Source organism: Rousettus aegyptiacus, unplaced genomic scaffold (genome assembly GCF_014176215.1).
Source record: "Rousettus aegyptiacus isolate mRouAeg1 unplaced genomic scaffold, mRouAeg1.p scaffold_m13_p_5, whole genome shotgun sequence".
Classification (NCBI taxonomy): Eukaryota; Metazoa; Chordata; class Mammalia; order Chiroptera; family Pteropodidae; genus Rousettus; species Rousettus aegyptiacus.
Window position 1 is genome coordinate 44,025,725 of NW_023416308.1, and position 20,844 is coordinate 44,046,568.

General features: G+C 48.7%; 1 protein-coding gene across 6 annotated transcripts in view; it reads right to left on the bottom strand.

Annotated features, from left to right (window-relative positions):
- ZBTB16 (zinc finger and BTB domain containing 16) overlaps positions 1-16,442 on the bottom strand; it is a 178,398-nt gene extending 161,956 nt beyond the window's left edge. The window contains exons 1-2 of one of the 6 annotated variants that reach the window (XM_016148972.2): positions 16,117-16,442; positions 11,755-13,112 (exon numbers count right to left, since the gene is read on the bottom strand). In XM_016148972.2, the coding sequence (XP_016004458.1) occupies positions 11,755-13,022 (1,268 nt within the window). In that variant the 5' untranslated portion in view covers positions 13,023-13,112; positions 16,117-16,442. The other 5 variants (XM_016148974.2, XM_036221174.1, XM_016148975.2 and 2 more) reach the window with 5 other exon arrangements.
- Positions 16,443-20,844: the final 4,402 nt, after the last annotated feature.

The following is a 20,844-nucleotide window of genomic DNA, read 5'->3' on the forward strand; positions in this document are numbered from 1 at the left end:
CGGTTCCTAGCTTGAGCAGCCAGTCCAAACTCTTTTGTTTGATTCTCAGGCAGCTTATTGACTAGGTGATGGGGTCAGAAGTTTTCTTTTGACCTAGCCTCTTTCGGAATCCAGCAATCTCCTGGAAGAAGCAAAGTCAGTGCAATTGGGAAAAGTCCACCCATTTAAGATTTCAGATTTACAAATTTTTAGTAAGCACCAATTAATTACCAGCCAATAACCTGTGGGAGTGAGAAAAGGTTAAGGAAGAAAAAGATCAGAACTAAAGGAGCAATTACCTACGCCCTTTCCCCTCCTGTATTAACACGAGCATCCGCAACCCACTCAGTGAAAAGTTCTCAGAGACTGCATGTCCACATGAAGGAGAAAAGTAGGTGAGAGCAGGAAGCTGATAAGCTGTGCGATAAATGCAGCTGCTGTGTTTTACAAGATACCTGTTTTCTTCCATCAGGTGCTTTCACACATCCCCACCCTGATCTGAAAGAGGATGCTGTCTCCCCACCTGGCCCCTCCTTCTTAACATACCACCCCTCACCCTGACCCCAACAGTTTATCTTTGCATATTGGAAAACTAGCATTTATCAAGTAATCTACTCCTCATAGATTGTTAAACAGACCACAGGGGTTATCAGTGGAGTTGATACAGGAAGATAAACAACAACCTCTTATGCAAATAGCACTAAGGACGTGGGACTGGCCACAGTACAAAACTGGAATTTCGGAGAACATGAATCTTAACACTTTTCCTCAGTTTCAACTCTGAGGAACCTGGAGAAGATTCTAAGAGTGGATGTTCCTCTCCCTCTCTTGCAGGGAGGGGAAAGTATGTGTCTGTAGGTACGACCATCTTTGCAAAGAAGAGTGGTGGCTTCATGTCTAATACAATGCCTTTTCTATGACCATCAGCTTCTCTTCTTTGCAACAGCCATTTCATTTTTCTGAGCATTCAGAACCACTGGAATGCACTTTGTTCAGAAAGGGGAGAAGGTATTCTCCAAACTGGGAGAAAGGTCAGATGGCAGGAGGGAAAAAAATCCATAGAAAACCAGGAGTTCTGGGTTCCAAGACACAATCCACATAACCAGATGATTCCTGCTCCTGGGCTCTGGAGATCTGCTTTGGCTCGGAAAGAAGCGGGTCCAGGTGGCATCTTTTCAAACCCTTCTCATTATTTTAAAGGCAAACACATCAAGAAGCAAGAGGTGAGTGGCTCCAAGTGACAAAAGAATTGCACCCAGAGCGACAGAGCAAGCTGCTTCTCACACCAGGCTGCAGGCTGGGGAGGGGGAAAATGGGAGAATGACAGAATCCAGGGCTGGCCAGAATGAAAGACTGAATGGAACAGGCTAATTTACACAGGAAGTAAGCACTTACCAGACCCTTCATCTCAACACACAAAACCCTGGGCCATATCTGGAAGCAATTACATCCAGTTAACATGATCTGCTCACCACTAAAATTAACTGCAAACAAATATTTTTCACTTTTGCAACAGGGGATGCCAAGGTTTGGCCTCTCCTTCCCCTCCCCCCTCCCCGCCCACTACCACCCTCCCTGCCCCATTGAATCAACTACCGGGACTATTTAGCAACTACTCAGCTCAAAAAACAAAAACCACTCTAGTAGCTGTCAGGACACAAAAAGTAAAAGAGTGGATAATTATGAAGGGGAGTAAGGTGGGAGGGGAGGGAGGTGGCAGTGAAAACCACCGTGATGGAAACTGAGGAAAAGAGCCGGGCACGTGGGCTGTAATCGGGTCTGCAGCACTCACAAGTCCAGCCCTGGTTTTCCACACTCAACTTCAAGGAAAGAAAAATGTTTTTAGAGTCACTCAATTTAGCAGCCGCTTCACATTGTTTTTAGGTACCATCTTTATCCCTTCTGCCGAGGGGATGGGGGTGGAGGTATGTAGGGAGGTAGACTCACAAATGTTAGCGGATCCTTAATTTAGCAGAGCATTTAGGGGACAACTGTCACGATTTCGCTTTTGCATTGAACATTTTCAATCCCAATTCTACCAAACGCCTTTGGAGCAGCTTTCACCTGCTGGAGGAGGGACAAGAGCTGCTATTTAATTGAGACATGCAGTTTTTCACGTGGAGGATGAAGAAAGGGTTGAGAGGAGGTGAGAACTTGCCTCCCTCGAGTGTGTGTACCCCGAAATGGGCAGTGTCCCATTTTCTGAAACTCCAGGTCCAGCTGCCTCGACTCACTGTCCTTTCTCTTTGCACCCAATCCAGCAATCAGATAAGAAGTTATTTTTATTTTTCCTTGCACTACTGTCAATGATGCCACGAACATGGGAGACAGACGAACAGATTTGTTTTAAAGTTCCTGAAGGAGGTGTCATCTCCAACCTGGTCCCCCAGAGGCCCATCTTTTCTGGGCGACACTCAGCAGGCTGCGCCTGCAAGTGCAGTTCACTCCTTTGTCACCAGGGGCCTTTAAAACGGCAGCGGCGGCAACAACAGCAACAGCAAAAGTAACGCATCCATTTGCCAGACAACTCACAAACATCTCTCCTCACGAAAGTCAGGCAAAAGTTTCCCTCAAGAATAAGGTCAACACTGCTGTTCTCTGCAAAAAGCACATTTAAAAACGTTACTCGCAGACAAATAAGTAAATAAATAAATCGCAGGCAAAATAAATAAATAAATAAACAACTTAAGTAGTGTTTCTTGAACAACTCTAAGGCTACGATGAGGAAAAAAATGTTTCCTTCTGTTATACAGAAAAGTGCTACACCAATCTTTTCAATTTTTAAACAAGTTTACAGTGAGCAAAAAAAGAAATACGTATATCCTTTCAAACATTATAACCTGAGATTATAGAGCACACTTGACCCTGACTGGGCTATACGTTCCATATGCATCATTCTATAAACAATATCATGAAAACACTATGAAGTCTAGGTTGCCAACTTCCTCTCACAGATGAGGAAGCAGGTGTTTAGGTATCTTGACACAGCAACAGAACTTCCAAGAGGCAGAGGATGAATACAAATCCAGGTTCAACTGCGGATGTAATGCTTCCCACCATTCTGTAACTAATAACTTCAGAAAAAACTGACTCTGCAGTAATGCTAAAGCAGCAAATAGTCATCCCCTGAAATCCCCTCTCTGAGAGACAGCCCGTTAGCGTGTGCAGGTCTCTCTTCGCCCCCCAGACTCCACGCACACACCTAGGCACACACACTCAGCCCTGTCAACACACAGCCATCCAGGCATGGAAACGGTTAAGTTGCCCTCACTGAATAAATCAAAAGTTCAAGGCTGCAACATACCACAGTGATTCCCTCTTTACATATGACGAGAACCAGAGAGGGGCTGAAATCCCAAGCATCCTGAGCTGGGTCTCCCCGGCCTGCACAGGTTATGCCGCCAGGGTCAGGGCCGCGGACCTTTAGCAGCAACATTCATTTCCTGAACAGGACAAGTTCTCCTGACCATAAAGCTAATAGGAACTTCCTCGCACGGCGAGCTCCGGCTGACAGGGCTACTTGTCACTGGCCACGCAGGAGGAGAGCGCTGGTTCCCATTAGTGGGTTATGATGCCAGGTGCTACTAATAAGGTACATCGGCAAGAAACAAGAGCCTGCTAAGTTGTCTCTCCAACTCTGGAAGTAATCAGGCCTGGGCTTCAGGGCTGAGGAGGGGCTTTACTTAAAGGTGGGGAGGGGGCAGTTTAGCCACAGCAGACCCCAGCAGCATCTAACCTGCCGAATGGCTTAAATCAATACATTTCAAACACTCCCTCTGAATTTCCCCCCAGCTACCATAAGAGACTCCCCCAAATTAACACTAATAATGTTTCCCCCAGCACTCCAGACCTGATGGATCACCGAGGGCCATTATGGTCGGCCACATCTGCTTCTCACTATGGCAAGGAGAATTGTGCCAACAGGCCTAATGGCATTAAGATCACAACGCTCAGCTAATCCACTTAGAGACCAACGCCAGGTGAGGGTGGCGGGGGCTCGGCGAAGGACTCCCTTGTCAGGCTGGGGTCACAAGAGAAGTGGGCAGCAGGAAGGCAGCCTCACATGTGTGTCTCTGCTGTATGCTTTATGTTACATGGTACCACATTTGATCCGTTTAAAATCACATTGAGCGGTAAAGAGAAACACTGCTTCACAGAAGAGGAGCCTGGCGTTCAGGCTCCTGAGCGTCATTTGCCCAAACTCACAATGGAGTGTGCGCGTTCAAAGCCAAGCATCTCTAACTACTTACCCTGTCTCCCACAAAGACAATGGCCTGGTGGTGCATTGTCTTCCTCTTGGCATGCCTGTTGGTGGTGGTTCGTTTGTGTATATGTGTCCTTACTTATTATTTTGGGGAGATCTAAATGGCCCTAAAGTAAGGAGAACTCTAAAAGCCACTTTCGACTGGCCCACAAATTCTCCTCTTCATCAAAATTTTGGCAACTAAGTTTTCTAATAACTGCCAGTAATGTTCCACTGTTTTGGAAAGTTCTTTCTCTAATCTAACTTGAATTCTTCCTACTACAAAGCTGAAAACAATCTGTTTCTGCTGAAGAAAATCATGCCTTGAGGACGGTCGAAAGTAGGCTAGGAATTTAGAATGAAGTGGGTTTTTGCAAGTTTTTACCAGAAGTTTCCATGCTGACAATAAAGTATACCGAATCCTCTCCTTGCGGCAGCTGCACAGATAAGCCTCACATAGGCAAAACCCAACCCCAACCATAGTTCTTCCAGAATAAGCCAGCATAATAAGTACACCGGGGCTTTTCAGGGGAAACAGTAGAAAAGGAAATTTCTGATTAGGCTGGCATGAAATTAACATCATGGAATTTTTATTTTTCTAAGTAGGTTTCTTTTTCTCTCCCTCTTTGTTTTTTCTTTTTGTTTTGTTTTTTAGTCAGCACAAAAGGCCTCTCTCGCTAAAAGCTGGTCAGTAAGAGATGATGTAGCAGATGTAGTACCCCTTAGATCTGTGTGGCCCCAACCCCCAAAGACCCGAATCCTCTGCAGTAAGTAGCATTCTCACTACTTTCCTCTTCTCTAGCCACTAGAGGAAACGAGGAGGACAGAGGTCGCCAAGCGACCAGCCCCTGGTCACTATAAGGAGCACAGAGCTGGTCCTTCCTGCATTCCCCCTTCCCTTCTGATTCCATCAGGGGCCGAAAGTCCAATACGGAAAGAACAGTGAACACGGAGCCAGAAGACCTGGGCACAAACCCTGGCGCTACCCTTTACTATCTTTACCACGGACAAGTCCATTAACCTCTGGTGCTTCCTTTGCCCACCAGAGAATTCAAAACTAACATCTACCTTATAGGGTGGCTAGAGGGTTTGGAAAGATTTGGACAGTGGATGCACTGAGCATGCAACCTGACATGTATCAAGTACTTAAAAAGGCACTTGCTGAATCTACTCTTAGAAGCCCCCTGCACTGGGGACAGGAAAGGGAAGGAGCTCCGGAATGCCCAACATCCACAAGCCCAGACTTCCCTCCAGAGGGGTGCGGTGCTCCTCATCTCTGCCTCGACCACAGTGACGTGTTCACCTGGCCACATGCATGGCCAATGGGACACTGCCTCGGTGAGCTGCTTGGGCATTTGGAACTGGTGATGGTGGAGTGCTGCCCAGCTAAATTTAAATGAGAACTGGAATGACTCATCAGACCTCAGGTCAATGGGACAAGGAGTACCCTGGCTACCAAAGTACAAGAGATCAGCTTGTCAGGGAAAATGCGGGGGCTCACTGTGCATCTGGCCCAAACACACAGTGCCCAAAGCTGTAGTTTTTATGGTGCCCTATGAACTTACCTACACCTCTGGATCTGGACTAACACAAACACATTTTTTAACCTGCACTGCCAGTGTACCCTGCTTTGCAACAATGGCAATAAAATCACAATAGCAAACACATACAGAGTACTTGGTTTGTGCCATCGTTCCTTGCACTTGACAAATACTTACTGATTAATTCTTGTAACAAACCCAATAAGTAGGTACTGTTTTTTATTTGTTTGTTTGTTTTCCCATTTTACAAACAAGCAAGCAGGCACAGAGAGGTTAAGTAACATAACCGCAGTCATACAGCTGGCAAATAGTGAAATTGGGATTCTGAGCCAGATAGTCTCATTTGGTCAAAATATACATTTACTATGTGTAAGACATGGGGTCAGAGGTGGAATGGTGGGAATGCCACGGTAAATTTTTCTTTCTACCAAAATAATTACCATTGAGTCAGGGCTTTCACCTAACACTACCAACACAGAATTTGACTTAGAAAACCTTTCATTATCATGGAAAACTCAGGAACCCTCCACTGGACAAACTGAGGCATGCTTGTACTTTTTCAGCAAGACTCAAGTCTTAAGTCTCGCACTCAGGATTTCAGTTGGACTTGTTTAAAGTCATTAATTAAAAAATTAAAGGGACTGGAAATGTTTTTCTCCTGAATTCACAAGAAATCAGAGTTGTGAAAGGAGTTTGATTTTAACAGTTTAAGATAATCACTATTTTAAAGATTCATAAACAGTGTTCCTAGAGTAAGCAGGAGGAAAAAGTGTTGCTGAACTAAAGCTTTCTTCCCTTCTCCCTCCCGTAATTAGCAGCACCATCCAAGAGTGACAGCAAATCAAAATGGAATTTCTCATGGAGATGAAAGAGCATGCAACTTTCCTCCACCGGAAATAAATCATCTTCAAAATTTCCAACAGTTCAGCCTAGATCCCATATGACTCAGTAACTCTAAGAAGGTTAAAGCATTTAAAAACGAAGTCAGAGCAGACAGAATCAAATCTAACTGACCCCCTATTTTAGCTGGCTGACTGCCAATCCAGATTCCAAAACAGAGCAAAATTCACTTAACCAAAAGGACTTCATAAAGATATAAGTGGGCGCACAAGCGGTAAAATAACGTTTTAAAGAGCTTAACAATCCATGAACAGCTTGTCCAAATGCCTAAGTTTACAAATAAAAGAAATTAAAGCTCAGGATTTAGCAATCAAAAAAAGAGATTGATAATGGTGACAGAGCTAGAAAATGTCCCAGCCTCTGTGACAGCTAGGCACAACACCACAAAGCCTTCTGCCATTTTCCTATCTCCACAACCAATGCCCTCTCCAAAAGACGAGATTTCCAGGAGCCCAGGAGGTTATAAACTTAAGTCATTCATCACCCCCCAAAGGATACTTCCTGGAAATAGAAATGAATTCAGAAAGGATTTGGGCAAATCTGTGAATGACAGAGCAGCCATAAATAGCTACGAAGAGAAGCCGGGCACCACCTGACCTTTCAGGATTGACGTTAAGGAAGATAGCTGTAGTCTCCAATGGTGGTATCTCAGGGATGGGTTTGGCAACCAAGACTAGGTCAGATGGATCTGACCCAGAACAGCAATGGCTATGTTCTTATATGGCCTGGCGCGGAGCACCCAGGGCTGTAAATTAGAAGACGAGCTGAGCTCCTGGTTCTATCCATTTATAGCTATGTGACCTTGGGAGAGTCACTCACTGGCGCCAAAGCTCATTTTCCTCATCTGTAAATTAAGGATGATGATAATAGTCCACAATCCATTATCCAAAACCCTAGGGTGCTTCAGAAATCTGAATTGTTCAGATTTTAGAAAGGTACTATGGGGCTAATAGTGTTTGCCCAGTCCCAAGGAATCTATGGAAGCACTCTATAATCAAATACATTAATATTTTTGCAGCAAAACATATGAATATTCAAAATAGACAGGATAAATATAGCCTCACATCAGTTCAGATCAGGTTTTGCCACTAAATTAATTTGCTACAAACTTATGCAAAACCTTTTAGTTTTCAGAGCTTTTCAGACTTCATAACCACAGACATAGAATGATGGACCCATACCCCCTTAGGGGAGGCCATGTGGTTAAGAGAAATAAAGTCATTAAAGATGTTTTGCAAAGAAGAAAGCTCTACGACTGGTAAAAGGCACTGTTGTTATTATTACCGTTGCTATCATTATTCAACAGCGTACTCTTTTCCAAGGAGAACTTGGTTTAACCTCAGAGATCCCTAAAGCTGGCAGAATGATGAAAGAAAACCAAGTATTCAGGACAACTTCCAAACTCCCAGAAGTAGCCAAAACCAAGGTCAATGGCTGTGGCCCTCTACATGGTCAAGCACTGAAAACGGAGCAACTGAGCACCTAAGAGAGACCAAGGCAAAGGACCAGGCAGAACTCTGTGACTTCTCAGCTACATGGCTCACACATTCTAGAGTCGGCCCCACGAAGCCTGTGAAAACGGCTGAATACATGGGTCTGGAGGACTGGCTGAGATCACTCCTTGTGGTTCCTGAGCATCCCTTCAAGAACCAACCAAGAATTCCTACTTCATGTCTGCAGGGCATACACTATAAGTGGTATAAAGCCTTGTCTGTAGAATAGAAGATTCAGGGCCTCCTAGGAAAATCAGACCCTATTCTAATCCCACAGCACTGAACTCAGAAACATTTTAAGAGCAGACTATATGAGCCCGGAGAGACTGAGGGCTATAAATGAAGACTGTGCTCATACTTAAGTCAACCATATGATTCCCTGTAATCTCATCACACATGTATGTAACTCTGAGAATGAGAAGGTGCAACTGCCCACTTGAGCAGGTCCCTATATTAGACACAGACAAGCCTACATGCAGAACTGCCCAACCCTTTCAAAGAGAGAAAAAGAAGAGAGACTAAACCTAGAGAAGGAGAGTGCAATCTTCATAAGCTTAATGTGACCCCCTCTTCTTCGGACATTATCCTCTACCATGTGGGCCTATTCGGGGAGGCAGGCCCATCTGCTTGGAGAATGCTGCTGGTTTATTAGGTCTTCTGACTGTTCTGACCTCCTTCTGGATCCTTTAGGTAAGTAAGCCCCATTCGATTTACCCAAGTAGTGTCTTTGTCTGGTCTTTATGTCAATCTACAACTGACATAACTTTTACATCTTGCCATGTACCGCAGGGACCGCAGCTTCTCTGAGTTTCATTCCAACCATCTGTCATGCCAACAGGCTCTTCTCTCACCGGCTTGGGACCAAGTTGTGAGGAAACCTACTGATGGGTTTCCATAACAAACACCCCTTCCTGCATTACTTCCTAGCACTCTCCGCTTCCTTCCTCTCCATGCCCTCCTACTCCCCACCAAGAGGAAAAGCAGCAATAATTGCAAGGTACTTAAACTTTACCAACACTGTAGCCTATGGGCTTAAAAGTAAAATAAAACCTGTAGCCTGCTATTTCACCATGTTCATCACTGTTACATTACAGCCAATTCCACAGTTTCCTTACATCAAAATCTCCCACTCTGATTGTTTTATCTCGTCTTACTGTTTTTATTGGTAGTAGAGATGTGGAGAAAGGACCAGAGACCGGTAGAAAACAGGGAAATAGCACCTTAATCAAGGACCTTTGAGGGAGAGGGAAAGGGAGAGAGGAGAGGCCTTCCAGAAAGTGCATCTGATCAGGAGCCAAGGGGCTGCCAGTCAGAGCAAGGACGGCCACACACAAGAACATTTTGTCCCCTCCTTAATTTCTTTAGACCCCCACAGCTTTCCACCCAAGGCACTATCTCAGGCTCTCATTTCTTGGGCTGCAGCAGCTTACTTTCTACCCTCAGTCAAAATCACATTCTCCACGTCAGCAGCCCACAGCGTGACACAGGATTCCAGGACCAGTGCCTCACCATCACAAGTCCACAAGGGCAGGGACATTCTCAGCACCACCCCACAGCCAACACAGACCCAGGGGAGGTCAGTGCTGTGGACACTACACGCTAGAACTGGGAGCCAATGGGAGTTATCTAGAGATAAGACCCAAACAAAATGGGCGACAGAAGAGCCGGTTCTTCACCTGCAGTTACTATGTGCCAGTCACAGCTCTAGGGTTTCTAGATATTACTTCATTAATTCTGTACCACCTGTTACAGACCATCTCCATTTTAAAAAACGTAAAACGAGGCTCAGAAAGGCTACATAACAATCCCAAGCTTTAGTTTCACCTCCTCTGCTCTGTGAAGTATAACAGAGCAGGCCCTCTGCTCCTCTCCAGAGGTCCAAAGGGAGAATGAGAATTTGGAACTCCTGGAAGAGTGATATCTTTTGTAGCCTTCTCAGGTAAAAAAAAAAAGGCAACCAGAACCTAAGGAGAGCCAGAAAAAAATTTTTCTTTCCACTACGGCCCGCTTTTCACAGTACATAACTGAAATAATTTACATCCAGAGATGATAAACCTATCTGGTCAAGTTTGGGGAGGGGGTTTCCTCTTTAGGAAAGTTTGAGCAGCAAAAAACAAACACAACCTTGGTCTATTTCTGAGCCGTGCAATCATCAAGAAGACACACCTTAGTGGTGGTTATTTTTCACACCCATCGGAAAAAAAGCCGGCTACATTTAGCTCAGCAGCACTTTCCACAAGGTAAGTCTCAGAGCCACTGATTAAGCAGTGTCAGGCAGGTTCCAGCTTGGCTTGGGTAATCAGACCAACCTCCAGATGCCTCTCCCCCGCCGCCCCACACCTTCTAACTCACATCCCCTCCTGGACTGAATAAGAAACAGAGAAATCAGGTAGACTGAGAAGGGTGCAAATGGGAAGAATTCTGCAAATTAGCCAAAGAGCAGACAAGAGGGTGTGCAGGGAAATGTTATCACAGTGACAACAGAAACTGAATTTCCTGACGCCATTCACCTGACCCAGGACTAGAGGGTAGAATGATGGGCATACTGTTATGATAGATACAGGTGAACACCAAACACTCTGTTGATTCCCTCCATGTTGATTCCACTTCTCACAAGCAATTTTCAAAATCCTCTGTTCTACAGGCATGATCCTCTTCAGGACTTAATGACTCCAAGAGGCAGCAAAGTGCAAGAGAGTTAAGACCTGAATTTGAATCTACCTCTGCCTCATACTCTTTCTGTGACCCTGGAAAAAGGTCTCAGTATCTACTCATGTAAAAGAACATCACCTACCTAGGAGGGTTGTTCTAACAAAAAATGTGACTCCATGTAAAGCACTTAGTATTGAACCAGGCATGTCATAAGAGCTCAGTGGATAGTTATTTCACAGAGAAGGAAACAGAAGCCAGAGGAAAGCCAATGCTGGCCCAAAGTGGCATTTAACTCAACATGAGCAGAGGTGGGATAAGAAAAGGCTCTGCAGGCTGCAAAACCAAGACTCTCGTATCTATCCTTCCTCCTTGAATTTAAATCAACTCCTTCTAAATGTGTTTACAGGAACAGAGACTGAGAAGAGAAAGAGGAAACCACGTTCCCGGTGATGGATGTTCACCAGGAAAGATGTTTGGAACCTGCAGCTGCCCTTGTGGCCTAAGCAGCATCTGGTGCCTCCCATCCTCCTGAGCTGCAGACGGCCTGCCTTGGCAGAAACCATTGATGGAAAAGGAACCCAGGTACCTGAAACCTGGCAACACAGCCAGATTCAGGCTATGGGAGACCTTCATCCTTAATTCCACTTCCTCTTCTCCCTCCCTCTACTTTGTCAGGAAAAAGATAACAGACTCAAAAGCAGAAAGAGGAAAGAGCCTAGTAAAAGGAGCTGGACTCATGAGTTCTCCAATGCTTAGGAAAGGCCCTAGGCCCCCTCGCCGCACTTGAAAAGCGTGCTCTTGGCTTTAGGACTCAAAAAGAAATGATTTTTACAAACAACAGGGAGAACAGAGGAGGCAGGAGCCATGACTCAGGAACAGCTGGGTATGAAGGCAGGGTGTCGAAGTCTGGGGTTGGGGTATCAGGTGAGACTAGCAAGGGGCCTACCTGTGCTGCTCCACAGCCTCATTGTCAGGAAGTTCCACCCCACACACGCTGCACTGCTCCCCGATGGTCCGGCTCTCCGACTTCATGCCCACGGCCAGCTCACCCAGCTTGTTGAACAGCTCCCTCTGGATGAAGCCCTGTGGCAGGAGACCCCCATAGGTGCTGAAATCCATGGAGACGGCCAGTGTGGGCTGCACGTGGAGGCCAGAGGACACTGAAGAGGGCATGCTCAGCACAGCCTCAGCCTTGTGGTTGGGCAACACGGAGTAGATGCCTAGATGTTTCTCGGCCGTGGGTGCCGGGTGCTCCGGTCGGACTGGGGGGACCTGGCCAGCCTCAGCGGGGGGTGGCAACTGCTCAGCACTCTCCTCCCGCCCGTAGTGCAGCTCCCTAGCACTGGTGATGACGCTGCTCCGAGTCGGGGTCCCTGGCCCCTCTTTGCCCCTTTCCTCAACCTTGTCCCCAATCCCGCCTGAGATGCTAGACTCAGCTGCCACAGGGCTGTCCTGGCCAGGAACCTCATCCACCTGCATCATCTCTGTCTTTACCTCAGCCACCCCCGGGTGCCGCCCACCCCCAACCAGAGTCGGTTCCTCAGGCCCTGCAGGTGGCTGAAGAGTTCCCTGCAGGAGAGACTGCCCTATGGTCATCAAACTGTCCACTGCAGCTTTGGTGGGACTCATGGCTGAAAGACCAAATGAGGTGGAGACTGACGGGCTCTGGTCCACCATGGGCCCAGGGAGGCTCTGTGCAGCCACACTGGCATACCCACTTTCCTCGCTGGAATGCTTTGAGATGAAGATGTTCTTGAGGTACCGAGCCTTTCGGTCCTCTTCCTCCTCGGCCCCGCCATCTGCCATGGTGGCCTCCGTGTCATTGTCATCTGTGGCCTGGATGGTCTCCAGGATCTTCAGGCACTGTTCCTCCAGGTACTCAATCTCCAAGATCTCAGCTGCATACAGCAGATCATCCAGGTCCTCTGCCTTGGCTTGCAATGTGGCTGTGTATGCATATTCCAGAATCTGCTGGAAGGTCTTTGGCGAGAGGAAGTCCAGAGTGTAGTGCTGGCTGTTGCGGTGGAAGAGGATCTCAAACATCTTGCTGGTGCAGGCCAGCACAGTCCGGTGGGCGTGGAACTCCTGGCTGTCCACCATGATGACCACATCACACAGTGTCCCAGCCAGCCGCATCTGGTTGGCCTTGCACAGGAGCCCTGTGGGGTGGCTGGGGTTCTGCAGCTGGATCATGCCCATCTTCGTCAGATCCATGGTGCTCTCCGCGGCTTAGGCATGAGGCTCTCTTTCCTTCCTGGCTCTGCGTGGTGGGGCAGGGTGCGTTTCCTGGGCCAACAGAGAAGGCTAGAGGGAAGAAAGGGTGAAGAGGCAAAAGAGATGAGAGAACAAAAGGTAGGTTAGTCAGTGTCTCTAAAAGTAAGAATTCAAAAAATACTATATAGCCTACCTCTCTCAGTCAGCCAGTAAGAGAGTCCTGGAGATTTTAATGGAGCGAGGATTTTAATAGAAATCTAGGGGTCTGCCTTTATAAACCCACAGATGAGAGCTAAGAGAAGTTTCTGCCATAGCATATGCCTAATTCACCGCCCTATGACATCTGTTATATGACGCAAAATGACAATGACAGTGGAGTATTCTGAGTCCTGGGCTTTCTTTGAGTCTGAGAGTAGGGGGCATCATGTGCAAGGCCAGCATTTGTTACAGGAGGTTCCTAGCATTTACTGGCAATCAGTAAATGAAACTCTTCTTTTAATCAATTTAAGGACTCAATTTCACTCTCAACCTCCTATGGAGCAAACCTCATCTTCAAAACAAAGTTTTCCTAAACCCTGCTACACTACAGTAGCCCCAAGAGCAAAGTCAAGCCCAGCTAAGGAAATCTATGAGCAAGGGCTTGCCTCTTCCATGCCCATCCTCTCACCATCAGCCTCTGTTTTTCTACTCTTCTCAGGGCTGCAAAGGACTGACAGACCCATACCCTGACGCCCTTTTTAGGCACTAACAGGAACACACAACCATAACCCACACACTAGCTTGGGTTACTTCCATACACAGGTACCTCAAAACTACTGTATACGTAATCCACAATCTGGACTGTATGCATGCATGTGCATACACATCAGGCAGAGAGTTAACCCATGTGCACACGCTTATATAAGATGCCATACTACTCCCTGCTCACAAGTGCCCAGTGGATAGAAAAGAAAAAAAAAAGAAAATCTATAAAACGTGGGATAGATCATGGAGGACCTGAGAGAGATCATAAGAAATATGCACTCTTAGACCCAGAAGTGTACATGCTGTGTACATGAACTCCAACTGTGTAGCCCAGGCTCCCAGGAGTGGGCAAGTCCAGAAGCAGCAATTGATGCTGGACACAGCTTGGAGGTGCTAGAAGCAATACTGGCACCAGTACCTATGGTGTGAGTTACAATCAGTATGAAGGGAAGATAGGGCTGGGAGACAAAGGCCTCTCCCAGATTGCTGTTCAGGATCAATAACAGGGCTCTAGGACTCCCGAATGTCTTAAAAAGCGCTAGAAAGACCTCACAGGCCCAGGTCCCTCCTGGCCTCTGCCTTGCTGCGGCCAATAGTGAAACGAACTGCGAGCAAAGCTGAGTAAGGGTTCTCCCTCACTCTTCCAACACTACTTGCCTCTGCCCCAGAAGGAGCCTTACTGGTTCCAGAGTCAAAAATCTCACGCATTAAGGGTTAAAAGAACAGCTAGTCAATACACTGTTGCTGCCCACCCTGGGGTGGGGACTGAGGTCAACAAGGGAGAGATGGCCATTCATGCTCCCCTCGCCACTATGCGCTTTCCCGCAGACTTCGGGGTTTCAGAGAACTACGAGGGAGCAACAGAAAGAATGGAAGCTGGGCTACCCGAACTCCTTCCTAAAAGCAAGCCCCTTGGGTCCTGCGGGAAATCCTGGTGCCCCCGGTCAGCCGTGCCCCCGACTCGTGGGGACTTGCCTCTTAGCTCCGGCGATCGGACCGGCGCTGGCTGCAGCGCCCAGCCGCCGCGGGGGAGAGCCGGCGCTAGCCCGCTCGAGCTCCGGGAATCGATCGCGCTCTAACACACCCCTAGTTCCCAGCCAGCCCCACGGAGACTTGAAGACGTCTTTGGCAAACTTGAGGAAGCAACTTTTCCCCGGGAGCCAGACGGCAGAAGGAAAGGGAGCCGGTCTAAGGAAGAGTAAAAGTGAAAGAGACCCGGACGAAAAGCGAGGGTACGGGCGGGCTGGACGCCTGGACAAGAGCGTTGAGGAGGCGGACCCACCCCGCAGCGAAGGGGAAGCACAAAAGCCGGTCCGAGAGTTGTGGGAGGAAAGGCGAGAGTTGTGAGAGGAAAGGCGAGAAGGGATGGGCCGGCCCTCCCTCTCCGACCCAGGGCCGTGACCCCGGGAGCGACCCGCGGGGTCCCAGGCCGCGGGCGGGCGCCGCCAGCAGCCGACGAGCCCGGCCCAGGCACCGTGCGCGCGTCCCGGGGAGCGGACGAGTGAGTCTTGACCGAGCGCGTCTGCACGTTCCAGCAGGTCCGCGGGCCGGCGAAGCCGTGCGCATTTCCAGCGCGTGCGGGAGTGTTCCAGCCGCTGTGCTAGCGAGCTGCCGGCGCGCCGGGGTGGGAAAGGCACCCCGAACGCATCAGGTGCAAAGCAGGGGCACCCACCGAGTGCGGCCAGGAGCGCACAGCGAGCTCCCGCGCCACAGCCAGCTCCTCCGAGAGCCGGAAAGGGCCCGGAGCCCTGGAGACCCTCCGAGGCTCCGCTACGGCCGCCCCTCCCCCCTAAAAAAGGGGGATCAAGTCCGATCAAAAAAAAAAAAAAAAGAGCCCACCACGTTTTTTCAAAGAAAAACAAAACCCAAGCGAGTCCCAGTCCTGCTCCCTTCTGCCCCCAGATCCACTCCTCGGATCCTCAGATTCTACCTTCCCAGCTGGCCGGAGAATAAACACGCAAACCACAACCTTGTCTCGCGCCCGCGCACCGGACCGCATACATATGAGCACCCACTGGCTCCCGGCGGTACAAAGCCCAACCCTAGGCTCGCGCCCTCAGCCCCGCACACTGCTCTGCCCCCACCTCTCACCCCGACAGTGCCCTGGAGCGGAAGGGTTGAGGTGGCAGCTGCGCCCAGGCTGACAGTCGGGGCTCCCCCTTCTAGCCGACCCCCAACCCGCGGTGGCTACGGCTGCACCAGCAGGCAGGGAACACACCGAATAAAATCAGGCACAAGCCCAGCGGCCGAGTGGCCGAAGCGAGCGCGCCCCCCAGACCTCTCTAGCCTTAGGGCGCTCCGCCGCGCGGATCCCGCTGGGCGGTGCGCCCCTCCCCGGTCCCCCACTCACCGCCGCCAAGCCAGGAGCTGTGGGGTGGGTGTGCGTGCCTCTTGGGGGGTGTGTGCCTGTGTCGGGAGGGGTGTTGCTGGGGAACTGTTGCTCTCGGTATCAAGGCGGCAGCGGCGGCATCGCCCGGCAGTTCGCAGTACCCGCTCTCATCGCCCTCAACTCCTCTCTGCTGCGAGGTTAGCAAATCACCACCAGCTTCGGCGCCTCCGCCGCGTCCCACGTCAACGCCGAGCCCCCTCCCCTGCGAGGCCCCGGCGCCTCTCCATCTTTAGTGCTGGCGGCCGAGCCAGGCTCCCTGCCCACAGCTGCCCCCCCTTCCCTCCCCCCTCCCGCGCCGTCCCTAGGCTCAGCCCGCCCACAACGCCCCCCCCCCCTCGCCCGCACCGGCCGAGCCCGCGCGCGCTCCCCGCCCCACCCCTTCTCTCCCCTCCCCTCCCTCCCTTGACTCCCTACCCATCCCTTCCCTTCCCCGCGCGCCGCGCTCCGGGCTTTGCCTGACATCTAGCTGCTGCTGGGGCGCCGGCGGCCGCTGCTCACTGGCCAAGCGGAGAGGAAAGAAGGAACTGGTGGAGAGGAGTGCCAGGGACTTTGAACCCATAGTGGAGGCAGTGGAGCTGAGGTGCGGGGAGCAGCCCCCACCTTCAACCCCCAGGTTTTTTATTTCTACTGCACATGGGTTTTGTTTCTCCAGCTCCAGGCGCAGAGTTTTGTCCCCCACTCCAATGTTTGCCCCTACTCAGTGCATGTCACCTCGCCTTTCACTTCTGCTATGGGCCCGGGGTTGCATCCCCTGTACCCCGACGTCAGTTTTAGAAGGTCGCTTTCCCAGCCCAAGCGCAGGCCTTCTGTGCCTCCCAGCTGCGGTGTGCCTCCGAGCGATGAGCCGCCGGATTGCGAGAAGTCTCCAGGCGCAGAGAAAGCAGGCTATGTTGAACCAGGATCCTCGGTGATTTGTCGTTGGACGTGGACGCCCCCATTTTAGCTGTCGCGATCCTTGGGGGCCTGAGAGAAACTTTTCTCGCTCTCAGTCTTGAGCATGCCCTCGGCTTTGCCCCTCATGGAACCTGGCTGGAAACAGTTCCCGAGAACTTCGCCCTGCTCAGCGCAGTCTTCAGGGGTGGGTGAAAGCTTGAAGGCCCGCCAAAACGCCTCCCCCTCTCAGCTGGCCTCTCCCCTTTAGAGAGTAGAGTTGAAATCACTAACCAAGGGGTAGAGCAACCAGAAGAAATCTGCCGGTCCTCTAGCAGCGGAAAGTCCCCTTGGAGAATCGTCCCCCTTCCCTTCCCTGGATCTTAGCGTAGGGGGCAAGAGGTGGCAAGCGCTTTTCCGTGTGCAGGCCAATAATGGTGTATTACTAAAGTTCAGGAGCGTGGGTATGGGGATGAGAGTGAGGGTGGGAGTGGAGGGCGCCATCCCTGGATCTCAGGGCAGTCAGCCTCCGAGGTCACGCAGTCTTAGCAACGCAGGGCTTCAGTCACGGAATCCGGCGGCGTCTCCACATTCTGTCCGTGCGGGTGGGTCAAACCTCTTCCGGAATATTCACATCCCCATGCGAGCCTCTGGCACTGCCCCCAGACGAAGAATCAGGCCCCAGGAACTGTAGGGTCATGGAAACGCAAAAGCCCACTACAGGCGAAAATCTGCTTCCCGTCACAAAAGGCTAGACGGCGGAGTTGACAAATCAGAACTTGTCTGGGTTCACAAGAGGGGTTAATGGGGTAGTCTCAAGGACGAGCATTCCATCCCAGCAAGCATCGCTCTTGTCTCCTTACTCCCAGAGGAAGTGCTGGGGACCTGCAGGAGTCAGGGGAGAGGAGAGGACAGCAGAGGGCAGAGAAGCGCACTTGAAAGTGAAGAAAAAGAGGAGAGCAAGAGGGGAGGGATGTTAGAGGAGAAAAGACCCTCCTAATGCCTCACCAGGGAAATAGAAGAATCATTAAACTTGTTGCACTTCTGCCTAGATGGAGCCTGCTGAAGGTTGCTGTCTGGCTGTCCACATCCACTACCAGTCCCTCCGGAGCATAGTAGCCAGAGAAGCACACAATTAGCCCTTGATCCCAATCTCCTATTAATCCTCAAATCAGAGAAAGAGAGAATCTCTAGAAACAATGGGAGAGAAAGAACAATTCTTCCATGGCCCTGGATCCCCCTACCTCCATGCCATATATCCACTCTATGTGAAAATCTCTCTTGCTTCATAAACTCTGCCCATTAAAAAGCCCAGCCCTTGTTAGTAAGTGTTAAAGAGAGATTAATGTCTGAATTTAAGAGGTGGAGAAGGTAACAAAAGGAGGAAAGCAGGCAAGGCTGTGGGCTGAGTGCCAGCATTGGGCTCCAAGCATTTCCACTTAGCACTGGAGGCTGGCTGCACAGCAGTTTGATAAGGTTTATTTGGTCGAGATAAAGCGGCAGCAGCTCCACCACCAAAACTGGCACCATTTATAGCCAGAGCTATGTCCTTGGGTCCCTGGAAGGCTGATGAGAATCCCCAGTTCAGAGATTTCATATGGCAGTGCCTAAAAAAAACCAGGATGAAAAATTACAAGAGAAATAACTCTCTCTCTCTCTCTCTCTCTCTCTCTCTCTCTCTCTCTCTCTCTCTCTCTCTATTTGCAGTGATTTCTTTTTCCTATTTTTCTTGAAAGGTGTTGTAAGGGAAGCTGGGACATCAGTTCTGATAGGTACTAAAAACATAAGAGCTCGGTCTGGGGGGAGGTCATGCTAAAGACAGAGGAATAGATGAATGGACCTTTGGATGGAATACCATTGCTAGATTTTATTTGTTTATCTCATACAACTCCCACTGGTAACAGCCTTTCAGAGCTCAGTTTGTGGAAGAGGAAGGTATATCAGGTCTATGAGATCTACAGGAGGGAGACAGAAGGAATGATGCCTTATTCTGAGCACTGACTATGAATCTTAACATATTCCCTGTGTTATTGTATTTAATCCTCATAACAACCCTATTAATGTGGGAACTATTATTTTCCCCATTGCTGTAGATGAGAAGACAGGCTCAGAGAGGTTAAGTGTCTTAACCCAAGACTGTAGAACTATAAAACTTTGGAGCTAAGAGGTTTTGAATCAGGCCATTCCGATTGCAAATTTCCTGAAACTCTAGCAAGATAGAAAAGGGAAACAAGGGCTTTTAATTTTCCTTCTCCTCTTACTCCACTAAGACCAAGTTCTGTGCAACAGCCAGCCAAGCTGAGGACCAAATAGTTCTCCAATGAATCAGGCCCCACAGGATCCCTGCACTTCCTCTCCTTCCTCAAAGTTTCAGGCAAAAGTTAGAGAGGGAGTTTTGAATTAAAATAAAACTTCAACTAAAGAAGTTTATAGTGATGTTTTAAGTATTCTGATTGAGTGTTAATGGAAGGTTGCAACTCATTTTGTTCCAACTCTTCACTTGGAAAATATTTTAATTTCTTTTTTTTAAATGAAGTATGCCTATAGCTCATGGCCTTCCTAGGTGGTCTCCCATCCAAGTACTAACCAGGCCCAACCCTGCTTAGCTTCATAAGATCAAACATTGGGCTTGTTTAGGGTGGCATGGCCATAGACCATAGTCTGTGGTTCCGCTGGGGTGTGAACCCAGGACCGTGTAAAGCAGACGTCCTAACTGCTACACTATAGAACCACATCCAAAATATTTAAAATTTTAAAGGTAAACTTTCCTATCATAATAAATCAGGGACTCCTACCTTTGGGGAAAAGAAGCTACTTTGCACTTACTTCCCCAGGACCTTGTGATGAGTGAGGAATGAAGTATTTTCAGGGAGAGATGCAGTAGGTGAAGCCCTTGAATTGAAAAAAGTAGTCTCCACTGCAACTGAGAACACCAGGTAGCCACTGGAGGCTACCCCAGACTGTTACATATACTCAGCTCTTTACTCCACTGGGACCCTTAGAGAAAGACACAGCAGACCAGTTGTGTCCTTTTCTGGTGGCAAAGGATTTTACAATGCATCCAGGTCATTACTGTAGATATCTAATAGTAGATCCAGATGATGTAAAAATAGGCAGTTAAATTTGCCTTAAATGCATATGTCGATAGTTTTCTTTGGTCTGCCTTTTTTTTTTTTTTTTTTTTTTAAGCTTAATTCTTTCATGTCACTCCCTAAGATGACCCCTCCAAAAAACAGAGGGGGAAATAATCAAATGATGTGTGGATTCTGGTTAGCTGAAGCCCAGAAAACCAAGTAAGACGATGATTTCTTTGATTAGTAATTGCCGTATTTTCTTCCCCCATAGAGTCCTGATACTGGTGTTTATAAACTTGGATTTCTTTTTCAGGTTCTAAGTATGCCCTTTCTCTCATCTGTAGGGCAGAAAGTGACTCTGCAAAGGGAGAAGAAGAGGGGTTATTTCTTCTAGCCCATGAGGCCTTGGGGTCACTGTGACCCCAGATCTTTGTGATTGAGGAAGAAAAAGCTTTTTCTACTCTCTTTCCCCAGCATATTGCAAATGGTGTTGGAACCTAATGTTGTCAACTCGAATAGCAAATCTGAGTTGTTATTAGTGCAAAGATGCCCTGAGGGGGTAGGCAGTATAGATGAAATCTGCAAGGGATGTTATGGGGAAGTGTGTTTATAATTATAATGGGATTTAATGTACACTGGGACCAGATGATGGCAGCCATTTAAAAAGAGATGCTTAATAAGAGAGGTCCCTTAATGACAGGCAGCAGGGCTCAGGTTATTATGGAAGAAGCACAATGTTTCACTG